The sequence below is a fragment of the Acipenser ruthenus genome, chromosome 2 (assembly GCF_902713425.1).
Source record: "Acipenser ruthenus chromosome 2, fAciRut3.2 maternal haplotype, whole genome shotgun sequence".
Lineage (NCBI taxonomy): Eukaryota > Metazoa > Chordata > Actinopteri > Acipenseriformes > Acipenseridae > Acipenser > Acipenser ruthenus.
In genome coordinates, this window is record NC_081190.1 from 24,824,703 (window position 1) to 24,839,707 (window position 15,005).

At 35.3% G+C, this 15,005-nt stretch overlaps 2 protein-coding genes across 2 annotated transcripts in view; one reads left to right on the forward strand and one right to left on the reverse strand.

Moving 5' to 3' along the window:
• The first annotated feature begins 659 nt into the window (after positions 1 to 659).
• Positions 660 to 7,954, forward strand: LOC117973219 (protein-lysine 6-oxidase-like). The gene is made up of 7 exons (XM_034924711.2): positions 660 to 1,682; positions 1,856 to 1,964; positions 2,233 to 2,364; positions 3,377 to 3,533; positions 4,105 to 4,200; positions 4,292 to 4,407; positions 6,770 to 7,954. Exons 1-7 carry the CDS (start codon positions 1,097 to 1,099, stop codon positions 6,774 to 6,776), a joined length of 1,203 nt encoding a protein of 400 aa, XP_034780602.1. The 5' UTR covers positions 660 to 1,096; the 3' UTR covers positions 6,777 to 7,954.
• An 841-nt stretch (positions 7,955 to 8,795) lies between these two features.
• LOC117963422 (serum response factor-binding protein 1-like) overlaps positions 8,796 to 15,005 on the reverse strand; it is a 48,631-nt gene continuing 42,421 nt past the window's right edge. The window contains exons 6-8 of the mRNA XM_058992573.1: positions 12,943 to 13,672; positions 11,503 to 11,540; positions 8,796 to 9,891 (exon numbers count right to left, since the gene is read on the reverse strand). Coding sequence (XP_058848556.1) covers positions 9,701 to 9,891; positions 11,503 to 11,540; positions 12,943 to 13,672 — 959 coding nt within the window. The 3' untranslated portion in view covers positions 8,796 to 9,700. The remainder of the gene's footprint in view (positions 9,892 to 11,502; positions 11,541 to 12,942; positions 13,673 to 15,005) is intronic.

Sequence of the window (15,005 nt, forward strand, 5' to 3'; positions counted from 1 at the left end):
TAAAATCGTTTTTTTTTTTTTAAAGTCTATATTTGTCCTATGAAAACACCACACAGACAAAAAAAAAATAATTGATTAAACGGGTGGGTAAAAGTAAGTTGTATTCTTGTTCGGCCAATCTGTTTAACCCCTACTTTAAATTGATATTGAGATGTATTAGCTTTAAAGATTCACAAGGCACAATCCCGAATTTAAACATATCTGGTTTTAAACATTAAGATGTCATTTTTTTTTTAATTAGCTGTTAAATATTAAATACTGTCTTTTGAGAAATACGACATACTGTTTGCAAGTCAATTGAAGGGATTTATCAACACATTGTTTTGCGACGGCGTTCATTTGATCGGATTCCCAAACTGAGAATCCAATACGTTCTGGGATTTGGTCTTACTAGCATGTTTTAGCCAAACCCAACCCATACTAGAATGGGGCTTAAGGCTTGCACCATTCTAGAATGGATTGAACAGTCTGTTAATTCTTATTTAAGTTTTGTTTTTTTATGATGACAACTGATACATGTGATTTACTGGTCACAAGAAATGCAATTCAGTCTTAGAAAACGATTACCCATGGGGTAGCCTCTCGTATTTCAATGCTGTGCATATATTATGAGGCCCCATTCTCTTTAAAGAGCGGTAGTTAACACAGACCAGAAGGGGCGTTTTCTAATAAAGAAAAAGATCTGCGGATCTGTCCGACTTCACGTTTCCAGTCTATTACGTGAACAGACAGAATAAGAGCATGCCCGCTAGAACAGAGCTTGTGTAACTTTGCAACGGTGCCAGAAACTTTAAAAATCCCACCTCTCCTCCTCCCTTCACTCCAGACACCAGCGAGCAAGAGGAAGATGTGAGCGCGCTTGTTCATCTGCATTTTTTTTTTTACAAGACTTTTTTTTTTTTTTTTTTTTTTAAACTTCAAAATTCCCTGAATAGCTCGGATGCAGTTTTCTACAAAAAATAATATTTTAAGAAATGCAGTATATTTATATATATTTATTTTAAATAAAAAATAATTATTTTAACAGAGGATATAAAAGCTAGTTTTATATTTTCTATTAGGCAAGTTTCCTCACTTAAACTTTTTTGACTCGAAAATGAAGACACTCTTTTTAAACGCGATAATTTATAGATGCATCCTCTTTTGTTATTTGACTTGTCTTTTACAAGTTGTTTATTGCCAACAACAGCAGCTCCACACCAATCGAGGAAATGCCCCTTCGACAGGAGGTTTTAGGCAGAAAATTCAGTGGCAGAGTAACGGTAGGGTTTTCAGTTTGCTGAGCCACGGATCCGAATACCAGCCAGCGAGAAGAAGAGAACCCAACGCCAAGCTTCCACCTCCAAACCCTATTATCATAATAAGTAACCCGAACCACACAGCAGGGACCGAGCACTCGAGAACCTCAAACAGTGCACGCAGGCAAAATCATTCTGGCACAAGGCCAGGGGCAGCATACTGGTTCCAGGCTGGTTTCAATGGTACTGGAAAGGGCAATGGTACTGAAGAGACGAACCCCCCACCACTAAGCAATCTAAGGCCAGAGGATAGAATGGTTGGGGATGATCCTTACAACCCTTACAAATCTTCAGATGACAATCCTAACTATAATTACTACGATACATATGAAAGACCCCGACCAAGGCAAAGACCAGGGTATGGGACAAGGTATCACCAGTATGGTAAGTACTTGTATTGTATTCAGCATCTGATCAAAACATGTAATAAAGTACACTGTACATTTGTGAGAAAATATGGCTGTTTAATTTGTAATATTAAATCCTTCAAAAACAAGTCCACAGATATGCGATTCTTTCAAAGGGTTAACAGTCATTGTAAAATGTATAATCCACAGGTCTCCCAGATTTGGTGCCAGACCCCTACTATATACAAGCCTCTACATATATACAGAAAATGTCAATGTACAACCTGAGATGTGCGGCAGAGGAAAACTGCCTTTCAAGGTATAACCTTCAGGGAGCTTTGGAACGTTGCTTTAACTTTCTGTGATGGCATCATGGCATATTCTCTTTATTCAATGCTCAGAAGTAAACCGAACCTTTGGTTTCACCTAACTTCAACCACTGGCTATTTTGTCTATTGCTGGTGCTAAAAGCTATATATTTGAAGTTTATATTTTTCTTTTTTTTGAATATAATAATAATAATAATAATAATAAAATAATAATAATAATAATAATAATAATGAATGTATCCCTTCTGTGGTTGACAGTTCAGCTTACTCCGTAAGAGATTATGATACGCGTGTGCTGTTGAGGTTTCCCCAGAGAGTGAAGAACCAAGGAACAGCAGACTTCATGCCAAGCAGACCACGCTATGCATGGGAATGGCACAGCTGTCACCAGTAAGTTAAACACATTCAGTATTTCTGCAAATACTTCAGCTGTAAGGTAATGCACTGCTTTCTTTGGCCACCTCACTCTGTGGAATGCAGTCATAAAGCCAACTGGGGAAAACATCTGGGACACTTGATATGGGCAATATCCACAAAGCTTTAACTCAAGAGCTATTTAAAAAAAAATGTTTTGTTCATAATTTGTTTCATTTTTTTTTTTTTAGATATTTAAAAATAAAAAAAGTGTAACTCATGAGTTAAAGCTTTGTGAATAGGGCAAATAAATTCAAAATGAGCAAAACCATTAACCATGGTATCCTTTTAGAAAAACATACTTGTTTCTACGTTGAAGAGCACATCAGTGGTGCCTGGCAACACGTTTATGCTGCAAGTGATTTATTTTTGTTTGCACCTTACTGATAGATTGCAATAATATTATTGAAATGATAAGGTCATTGCTAAGCTATGAAGTACACCAGCTTGTTTAGAGCCTTTGAGTGGACATGGCATTCAGCGAATAGCTACTGCAGAACACAGTCTGCCTCAATATCTTCAGAATACTGTATGTGAACAGACTGTTTCAGTAGTTTAAAAAGCAGATTGATACCCAAACCATCCTATCTTCATCAGCCATATATAATACCACTCTACAATGTTAAATATCATATCTATATAGCACTATATTAGTGGCTCTCACAACTAACGTTCTTGTTTAGCCTTTCCGTATAACGATCAATGTACCTCAGACTACAAAGCAAGTGGATTGTTAGGAATACAGCTGGGCCACTGAACTGTATGACTGGCTAGTTAAGGTTTAGACTTAGTTCATTGTCAACAGTCTTTTTTGTGTTACAAATGGTATAGTTGTTATAGATTTAACAAATTAACTAAAAGTATAAAACACATTGAAAACAACAAATAGCGTGATACTGAATATCCTCCAGTAGTTATGATGAAGAATACAAGAATGAATGATTTGTATGGCTTCTAATAATAATAAATCTTTGTTTATGTGTAATAGACATTACCACAGTATGGATGAATTCAGCCACTATGACTTCCTGGAGGCCAATTCACAGAGAAGAGTAGCTGAAGGACATAAAGCAAGTTTTTGCCTTGAAGACAGCTCATGTGACTATGGCTACCGTAGACGCTATGCTTGCACATCTCATACACAGGTGTGGTTTTCTGCAGACAATTGCCTTTAAACATGAGATCCTTTTCTATTGTTATTATTGTAACTTCCAAAAGTGAACACTGATAAACTCTTTCATTGAGTCACATAATGGGAGAATGGTCAATGTAGCTCCCAGTGCAATGTGTGAGTGAAAAAAGGTGTGTCTTGTTGAAAGTTTCTGTGATTGGGGCCACTGCTACTGTTTTTTGTCACAATACATTGCACACATCTGCAACCAGTCAGTGTGCTATTAAGTTAGAATGTCCTTCTTTGGCAGAATTCCTCTGAAAAGTCCAGCAAATCATGACTTTTGCATTTATATGACTATGCTCTGACATTTAGATGTTCCACATGGCTAAACTGCAAATAAACGTACCACATGATTAAAATGTAATCCCAGTCGTACATAGTGGATTAATTATGATGCTCTATACAGTAGCAATTGTTTTAATGGTATGCAGCACTGCACAAAATGTCATTCCCACCCAAGTGGTTTTAAAAAAAAGAAGTGATTTAAAAGAAGACAAGATAAATATAATAAGCATTATATATATATATTTTCTTTTGTGCAGGGTTTGAGTCCAGGATGTTATGACACCTATAATGCTGACATTGACTGCCAGTGGATTGATATCACAGATGTAAAGCCTGGCAACTATGTACTTAAGGTTTGTGACCTTTTAATATCTAACATGGCTGTATATACTGTAACATTGTGCACTTACTCACAACTAACACCTGTTTTTTTTTTAATTGTAGGTTAGCGTGAATCCCAGCTACCAGGTACCAGAATCTGATTATTCAAATAATGTTGTACGATGTGACATTCGCTACACAGGTCATTATGCATATACATCAGGCTGCAGACTTTCAGCGTAAGTTCTTTTTTTTATTTGAATGTATTGTTATTAATATTTCCATGCTATTAAATGCTTGCCTATGTTAATGCCCTATTTTAAACTCTAAAAAGGTATCATATTGTATTTTTATTTTATTTATGTTATGAGCAAAATTTACTGACTCTGCACATACAGTGTATCTGTTTTGCGGGAATTTATTGAAAGAGAAAAAAGGCACTGAAGCCCTGTGAAATGCGACTATCCTAATGCAGCATGTAAATGTGGACATGATTCCTGGGTTATACAAGGGAATAATGTACAAGGCATTGAAACTATGAACATTGGTGTATTATGAAAGTTAAGAATATTTTTTTTATAAAAAGTAAAAGGAGTTTAGACTATATAAAGATAATGCCTGGATGTACTTGATGGCCACAATTCCATAGTAAAATTAGTATTCTATGCTTTTGACAGAAGACCACTGTGGCGTAGTGGTGGGCGGTCAAGGCTGATCAGTGGCAGAAATAGCAAACCCCAAACATTGAACTTCAGTGTAAAGTGCCTTGGTGCACTTTTATTCAACAAAATTAATCAAAACAGGAACAAAAGGTTTAAACAAAAACCCTACAATGTCTTAAAACAAACAAAATAGAACACCCAAGCTTCGGCTATCTCTTGTGTTTTCTTTTGTTTTCTCTCTCAACTAACATTCCTTTGTTCCTTTTATACCATGTGGCCAGGGGCTTCATTGATTGATTCCATCCAATCACCACCTGGCCACATTACACACTTTTCCATTCAAACAATCACTCAATTAATCAAACGATTAAACAGTTAAACAATGCCATGTAGCTGTGCAAGGGTGGCCAGCTTTGTTCCAGCTTCCTTCACCAAGATGGCCACCAGACACAAAACTCTCACACACACCCACCCGTGCACCCATGTGCTATGTCTCTGCTGTCACACCACATATTCCAACAGAGCTATTTACTGGCCAAGATAGCAGCCAAACCGATGGCGCTTTGATCTAAGTATAATACAATGAGAACATTAAACATCATCAGGGAACTCAGAAACCTTATCCAAAGATGTAACTGGAAAGCAATCAAGAGATTGAACATTCATATTGTGTGCAGCCAAAAGGGTCTCTGATGGTGGAGAAAAAGGAGGGTCTGTAGGATATAGATACTTATTTTTTGTAAGAGGAGGCTTCTTGTTGGAATAACTATGAGATTGTTGGCAAGAAATGGTCAATGAAGTGGTAGCAAAGAAGCCTAGAATGAAGATCAAATTGCAGTAGACCGATTTAATTGCATTCGAGCTGTACTGACTTCATGCCAAGGTGGTTTCTGGCAGTGATCAAGATTATCAAGGCAAAAGGAGGCCCCACCGAAGCAATCCGTTGACTGTTTAAAAAAAAAAAAGATAATCTTCAACAAGACACAAAGTATTAAGCTATTTTGTCTATAATTAAATAATACAAGCTTACGCCTTACTTATACTTGTTTGTTTTTTGTACACATTTGGCAAGGGTTCCACATCATTTGGAAACATAACTCGTTTTCAGCAATAAGCGGCCATTGTTTACAAATATATATCGCTGAAGTATACGTTTGGGGAAGAGAAAGAAATAGACCTGGATAAACATACGACTCTCAACTGTTGTTTTCCCCTTAGATCATTATTTGCCATGCTTGCCAACTATTCCAGCAAACGTGTTTTATAAAAAGATTGAGCGGGGAGACATTAGCCAAGTTTGGTCATTGAAAGCCATAGATGAAGCATTGTGCAGTGAGGCCTGCGCAAGGCCAAAATGCTTCCCCACATCACGCCACCACAATGAGCCTTGAGGAATCATTCAAAGCAATTTTTTGCTAGAACTAAATGAGAGAATCATACAGAACACACAAAATAGGATACTTAACAGGAACGATAATATGGATTAGGAAAATCTAGACCCTTTCAACGTTTAAAGCTGCAGTATACAATGCTAAGTATCTCACTGGCATTTTCAGTAACAATGCTGCATCATCCAGAACTTACGCAGTGTCACATAACTCAGCTGCCTTGCTTCAGGGTAAATAGCATTCCATCTCTGCATCAAACGCTAACCCATCAGTTTGTATTTCGCTGCACCTAAGACTAATGCTGCACAAACACATTAATAAAATGTAAACTTTATAAATGTTTCTAATGTTGGGAATCCATGAAGCCTGTTGTCTTATTTTAAACACAGCATTGTAAAAACACCCTAAATGGCTCTGTAATGCTATTACATTTTAGTTGCGTAACATCTCAAAATTAATAGCCTTACTTTGTAATTTTGGATTTTTGTCCTTAAAATGTGATGATGACTAGCTGTGATTTGATGAGTAAACAACTTCTCATTTATTTTCAGGTACTAATTTATACAGATGTGGATCTGTGCCAACAAGTGAAATGAAAATCTAAACTGCCTGATATTTCCAGAATGCCAGGATATATACATTTTTTTAATTGCACAAGGACTGCTTTTTGTAACAAAACACTATAACTGGATTTTAAGCTACTGCAGTAAAATGAGTATTTGTAGTTCAAAGAGCCTGGATTTTAGATATTGTAGAGTTGGGTGGTATTAGCTCACACATAAAAAAAAAACAAAAAAAACCAAACAAACAAACAAAAAAAACAACGAACAATTTCTCTGGACATAAACAACATTTAGAAGACAATACAGCATTGGGATATTTGCAAAAGACAATGTTATTTTTTATTTTTACATGTCAAAGCATTCATTGTAAAATGTAAGTCTATAAATAACCAAAGCTGACCAAAGTGTACTCACATTTTAAATTGACTGTAGCATTTTCAGTTATACAGCATTGGCTCAATTAAGAGTACATACTTGACATGCACAGAATGACGATGGTTATTTAAAACCTACAATTTGTGCAGTTTAAATGGGGTCAGAACACCACTTTAACAGACATAAGACCACTTTCATACGGCCTTTACTGAGGATTCTTTTTTTTTTTTTTTTTTTTTAAAAACAAACTGCCTGTATCAGCAACATATTTATGTGACTATTCACTCAATATACAAATGTAATGTGAGGTCATTTATATGGGACCACACACTAGGGTTTCATATCCTCATGCAAAATACCAAAAATGTTTTTTGGACAAGTTCCAGGCAGTAAACTATGTAGTCCACGTATGCAGGAATATGCAGTGGCTACGTCCAGTCTTGCAATAAACGTTCTTTTAAAGTGTCTTACTGTTAAATAAAAACAAATGCTAATTATTAGCCTACTTGGAACTTGATTTCAATTTTCTTTGTAACTAGTGTGCAGGTAAAAGTTAAATGCCACTAAATGTTGCAGCTTTGTAGATAAAATACTTATTTCCTTGTTTTTGTAGCATTTAAAAATAATATTGTACATTTATCACCTGGGTGCTATATAACTCCTGTATGACATTTACAAATAGTAGCTTTGTATTCTTATTGCCCTTTCATATTCTTACTTTACATTCCTGTATCTTTAATGAAAAATGAACTTGAATAAATAGTGAAGTGTTCAATGTACCTTCGCTCTTTCTACAAATTATATACTTTTGTGTCTTACATTGGGGTAGCATATATATTGGTACCTTTTTTTGTGACTGGACTATAGATAGGATATTTTGTCCTTTAAATTTGGAACTTTATTTAAGCAACTGCTGACAGTTTGAGCACTTACTTAATTTATTTACATGACTTGAAAAAAATCAAGACTGTACCTGGAGGACTTGCCCTGGGTTATTCATACAATGTATAGCTGTACATTCTGGCTGAGTTATTTTCCTTTGCATTTCTCTTACTTCCATTCGTTGTCTGTGACACTTCAGTTTTGAAAACTTGTTTTAAAAAAAAAATGATCACACTATGTAGGGAGATATAGCATATGTTCTTACACTATTATTATTATTATTATTATTATTATTATTTATTTCTTAGCAGACACCCTTATCCAGGGCGACTTACAATTGTTACAAGTTATCACATTATTTTTACATACAATTACCCATTTATACAGTTTTTTTTATTTTTTTTTTTTTTTTTATTGGAGCAATCTAGGTAAAGTACCTTGCTTAAGGGTACAGCAGCAGTGTACCCTACCTGGGACTGAACCAACGACCCTCCGGTCAAGAGTCCAGATCCCTAACCCCTACTCCACACTGCTGCCCTACACACTACCTGGATACTGTGCCTATCAGACCCAATGTTTGCAATGAATCAATACCTGAAATATATTAACCTTTTTAAAAGTAACCTGTATTTTTCCCTTTGAAAGCTGAGATCAGATAATACTGAATTATTATCTGTATATATGAAACACACCTACAACCACCACAAATCCAGCTTCGTGTCAGATACAAAGAATACATGGAAACATACTGCTCGAGTCATTTAAAAAACTCTTTTATTACAGTATTTTGTGAGCTCCTGAAAAATAAACGTTGGAAAGGAGCAAGCCTAGATATAATCTACTAGTATACGTCCATGACGACAAATGAGCTAGTCAAATGTTTAATTCTTCAGACCCAACGCACAAACAGTTAAAATAATCTTTATCTTTAACATTTAAATTTTTTTAAATTAAATCTTAAACACATTTTACATGTCCTGCTATATTTACGCCTACAAACTGAAAAAGGTAGATCACATTAAGTGTCTATGTATGTAAATATGCTACACCTGGCAAGCAATGCTCAGATGTCCTCTGTAGCTAAGCATTTTACAAGATGGTATACGGACTTGCATTGCCTTGTAGTCCATTATAGTCCCAGGTGCTTACAAAATGTAATGAACTTTGTTGCTTATAATAATATTGAGAAATGTACAGTGTGTCCCATAAGTCAGGTATCATACGCATTATTGTTAACACGGGTTGTCTAGTTCTTTCAGGTGTGAAAGGTGTTCTTGTTGGAGCATTATATATCAGCTATGGTACTATCAAACAACCTCAAATAACATAAGCATGTCAACAATGGCACACACGCAAACCAATGAACAAATATGAGGAAAGTTTATATCTCTTCATTAAATTGCAATATAAACCTTAAAACAGTAACGGCTCACATTACAAGGTACAATATACAAAGAATGACAACTCACCAAATTCTAAATAATTTAGGATTTGTGTAGAACTCAGTATCTGAAAGGTTCAGCAAAGTAATACATATGTACAGAAACAAAATATGGGTGCTCAAAAAGATTTCTACTTAAAACACTGAAAACTTGCTTTAGTTACACTTTGCATGTCATTTTGGATTACTCTACCCAGTTCAAGTGAAGTTATACACAAGAATTAGTCGTCGTCATCAAACTTAATCCTTTTCCCCTGGAATGCTGTGATTTGGGCCTGCTGTTCTTTCCGCCTTCGGCTTGCCTCCCATGACGGATGGAGAGATTGTTGCACGTGTGGAACTTTACTTGTGAACTGCCGACTGGCAGCAGCACGAGGCAGTTGCTTCTTAAACTGGGGTCTGTTTAACACAGCTGCAGAAACAAAAGTTTAGTTGATGCAATGAATGAATAGTCATTTCTCAAATGGAGGTAACACTAGACTAGAAAGTTAAGTAAACATACTTTTAGTTTTATTGATTAGTTGTATTGATTATAGTTTTAGTTATGGATGAGTCAGCACAAAACAAACAAAAAAATGTCTCCAGTTACAATATTATACAGGAGATAAAAATGGATTCCACCAAGTAATATTTTATGAACACACACTAAAAAATAAAAACAAACAATGGCACCCAGTATTTTGTCTATGCAAGTAACTAGAAGGTGTGATAATAGTTTTGTGTGTTATGTGTTTAAAGGTTATCCAATTGTTGACACTACAATTTTGCTGCAATTTTTGAAGCAATTTGTTGCAGGGGACATTTTGTTTGCTTTATGGCATTAAAAATGGCAACAATTGTATTAATACGTTTCCAAAAACGTTGCCCTATGTTTCATGGGCTCCAGTGTTTATACAGTAGTTTATTACAAGAAAGTCTACTCTCTATTTTCATATGTCAAATTTAACTAAAAATCAACATAGCTCTTAAATATTAGATTAGAAAATGTTCTTCAATTGTTACACCACATTTTTTTTTTATTTAGTTTATGTACACCATGCAAATCTGTTACTGCATTGTAATCTTTAAAACTATTAATGCACTCTGTGCATTAAATAATATCCTGCAAGGGTTATATAGAAGTTTATGTGCTATATAATTAAGTATTTTAAGTAATATTACAAACAACTGATATCTATCCTCCTATAACGTGCCATTCAATAGGAAAAACACATAACACTATCTTTCCCTTTTTTAATGATTTACTTTTAAAAATGACATACAATACTTCAATTGTGATTATCAGGGATACTAGTTTTCCGCAATAAGAAAATAAAATACAAATCTGCGTTATTCTGAAATTAAAATAAAAAGGCCAAAATTGAGTTCCTCCTTATACATTATAAAAGATACCCACACAGTACTACTGAATAACAGTTAACACAAAAAGCATTTATTGGTACACTTTCAAGGAAGTTACAAGCTCACCAGTGCCATCAATCCATAAAATAAAAAAACTTAACATTTTACTTTAAACATTACAAATACTTCTGTGTAGTAATGATTTTATATATATATATATATATATATATATATATATATAATCTCCGAGGTAGTCTTTGTCATCCGGATGGCTATTGTTAAAATAGAGCTGGCCTCATTGACCCGATCTTTAGGGGTGATTTTTCAGTTTTCAGCATCTTTAAACAGCCTGTTTAGTATCCAGCGTTGTACACCGGAAGCAGTTTTACTGGACTCTAGTACATTTACATAAATTTATGATTGAATATGAATATTGTATTGACTTGGTTATCAAACTAACAAAAAAAGCCTTCATGTTTTTTGACCCTCTCCAAGTGTAAAACTAAAAAATCTCCCACAGCATAGAAAAATCAGTGTTTTTTGGTATTATTACACAGCAAACTGATTCCTAGTATCCCTTGTGATTATATTGATTTTTTTATTTAATTTTTAAAGTCTCAGAAAAATAAAGTTTTATTGTGGCTTAAGAGGTTTTGGAACAAAATGTATAAGCTTAACATACCTGACCCCTTGTTCACTTGAGGCTTTCCTTGAGACTTCCTGGAAAACAAAATGGATATCTAACTGAAAGAATATATTTACACGCCAAGGTACAGCACAAAATGTCCAAATGTTATTTTTCTTAATTTTTTTTTTTATCTGTAATCAGCTGAAACATTGTATTCACTTAGCTTCTTATAAATGTTAGCTTTTCCATGCTTTCAGTAGTTACAGGACACTATTGACCAAAGTAAAACCTTGTAAATAGTAATTTTATGGCAAAAAAAAAGAACACTCCCATGGTCAACATAATGCATTTATTCTCAACAGGTCAATACAGTTCTGAGTCTTCTCTAATTTTCTACTGGATCTATTGGCACACAGTCGTATTAATTAGAACTCTGGTAAATACAGTCGGTGCCGCTTTATCTGGACGCTTCGGGAGAAGTATACATATCCTGAACCAATTAAAACGAGAGGCATTTGAGATGACATTACTCACAGTTTTTTGTTTCTAAATGAAAAGAAAAATAATGAAATCACATCACATTGTGATTAAATGCATCATTTAAAAACACGAGTCAATTGTTATTTTTTTTTATTCCTAAACCAAATTAAATCGCTGTTTTTTTATTTCTACATGAAATGAAAAAGAATGAAATCACATCTATCACAAGGTGATACTGACACACCAGCTTTCTTTACAACTGCAGCCTAAGAAACCACAGGAGACTCCAGCTCCTTCAAGAGTTCAACGTGGTTTACGGAAGTCACAGTGTAATCACGTACTCACTGCACTGCGCTACGCAAACCTCTTGCTCAGAAAAGCAATCTCCGTTCATCATCTGAAAATATTGTATCCCAATTAAACAAAGTAATGTCCCAGTTAAACATAAATAGCATTGGGAATAACCTCCTCACAGAGTTGTATCCTATTTAAGCAGAAATCCAGATTATCAGTATCTCGACTAGGCGGCGCCGACTGTACTGTAAATTATAACAAGATTGCTGAAGCTGTGCTCAAATCACCAGTTAAAACTGACTGAACTTGAAACAGATTTGTCATCAGTCAGCATTTTAGGAATGACCATGTATTATGTTGAAATGAGAACGAAGGGCTCAAATGGTGTAGTGGCAAAAGACTAAATCTGGACAGTGTTCAAGTGTACAAATATTTTCAAACATTCCTGAACATTTCACAAACTTGTTACCATCACTGCGTTTCAGTAAATAAATATGGTAATAAAGTCTTTAAAAAGAACTGCAAAATGCAGACATCGCAGGTGGCTATTTACTGCAACCAGATAGTAATTCTTGGTCACTTATGTTTGGGATGCAGTAAAACAAACATTACAAGTCTTAAGACTTAAGTCCTTCTATTTCTGTGTTTAAGTATTGCTTTTTCATCATCCACACCACCACTCTCCAGAACACAGCCTTCACACAAAAAACAAAATCATACCTCTTTTGTTCCAGTGGTTTTGATACTTTTGATCCCGATAAAGAATTGCAAAATACAGACTGTAATTTATTTTGGTTTGACATGTGCCTGCTTTCCTCAGTATCTTCTTTTTCAGATTTCCTGGCTTCTGTTTTCCCTTTTTCCTGTCTTAGGCTAGTGTCACTTTTCTTTTTCTTTGTTTGTTTAACTTTACCAATAAAGAAATCGTCATCATCCTCACCACTGTCTTCAGACATGGATGACTGCTTGTAAAAACGTTCTTCTGTACTGTCGTCAAAATATTCTTTATCTTCTTCATCTGATTCTTCTAATTCACTTTCTTCACCCTGTGACTCATGTTTATCTTGTATTATTGTACCACTGGCTTCATTTTGAGGTTTAGGTTGTGTTTTGTTTTTCTTGTGTGGTGATTTTCTCTGAGAAATGGCATTTGAAGTGTTCCCTACAGAGGTTTTTATGTTGGCATTTTCCTGCATTATGACTGTCTCAGGCAGTGCATCAGTCTTATCTGTATCTTTATTACTTTCTAGACTATGAACATGCTCTGTTTTAGTTATCTGGTTAATGCTTTCTGCAGTATCTCCAGATAGGGTTAGTTCTAGGTCCTCTGAGTGATCCTTTTCTTGAACTGATTGTGTATTTTGTACAGTGTCTTCTAGCTTTGGAACCTCTTGAGTGTCTTTGCCTTCTGACTGTATTTCTCTCTCTTCCTTAAATGCCTTTATTGCCGCTAAAAAGAAAAGAAAAAAAGACAAGTATTAAATGATAATGTTTATTGATCCAAAAACAAAAGACAAAGCTACTTATTATGTGTGCAAGTACAGTATATGTAGTGTTCTGCATTTATTTTTTATTATTATTTTATTTTATTATTATTTATTTATTTTTACTGATTCATACCCGATTTTATACCCAGTCTATTATTCAATATTTTCCCGGTACTATTTTCTAGGAAATACACAATTTTTTGATTAAAATGCAGTTTTATTTTGACTCTGACATTGTAATAGGCAGCCCTACACTGTATCCTATGATACAGCAGACGTTTAGACGCCAGAAGATCAAATAGCGTTCAAACGTGGTTCTCTGTCACTTCACAAACACATTATCACCTGATTATGTTGGGCAATTAAAGTCTGATTATTGTGGCAATTGCTGGGCGTGATCAAACTACTAGCTTGATCAAAAACTAAATTAAAATACTTACACGAAAATATAATATTTTTAGTGGATGAGGAAATGGGGAGAAAACGTAAACCAGTTTTGGTCAATTGCAGCGTACCAAAGTTAGTCCACTTGCTGCGTCTAACTAACGGATTAAGCAGGTTTAGTCCACTTGTTTGGACTAAAGTTAGTACACTTGTTAATCCTGGTTGCAGCATACCAGAAGATAAGATAAACCACCACAGGTGGATCATCCACTAAATCGGACTAAACAAGATCCTGATTGCAGCGTACCAAAATCGGACATGAAATGATTCTGTTCAAGGTGACTTAGTACTATGTACACACACTGCAGTTGGCTCGACAACCGTATTTACAAACGGCACTGGCTGTGGTTGTTTGTTGTACACACACACCTTTCACTACTGAAGTGAGTGACTCCCTGTTTAAACAAACCACTGAACTCGGGCCATCATTACATGCAGAGCGTGAGGTTTTGTGTGACAGCATGGAGGCTGTGTTTTTGTTTATGCTTTTGGAAGAAAGTACAGTACGTAATCGATCGAGAGCTCATCAAGCACAGCTGTGCTCTTTTCTGCAAAACCAGCGGAGACGCTGTTTTGCTTTTTCTGCACTGCTAAATACAGTGGTGACAATCTGCAGTACCACGACGGTAGATCGAAACATTTGGGCGATCTTCCGACCAGAAGGCTCGTGGGAAAGACTTCAGTGGTCTCCAAATGACTGGATTAAAAATGTACGCATGTCTAAGGAGTTGTATATGCGTCTTCGTCATTTACTGAGACATTTCCTGGAGTGCCAAAACACACAAATGAGACGTTCGGTATTGGTTGAAAAAACGAGTAGCGGTCGCACTGTGGCATTTGGGAACACAAATT

What these genes read in the sequence shown, in the direction of transcription:
- LOC117973219 (XM_034924711.2), top strand. Translation starts at nt 1,097, where the DNA reads ATGAAGACACTCTTTTTAAACGCGATAATTTATAGATGCATCCTCTTT. An exon ending in CTTGCACATCTCATACACAG is followed by an intron (nt 3,534 to 4,104) that starts GTGTGGTTTTCT and finishes TCTTTTGTGCAG; the next exon opens with GGTTTGAGTCCAGGATGTTA. An exon ending in CTGGCAACTATGTACTTAAG is followed by an intron (nt 4,201 to 4,291) that starts GTTTGTGACCTT and finishes TTTTAATTGTAG; the next exon opens with GTTAGCGTGAATCCCAGCTA.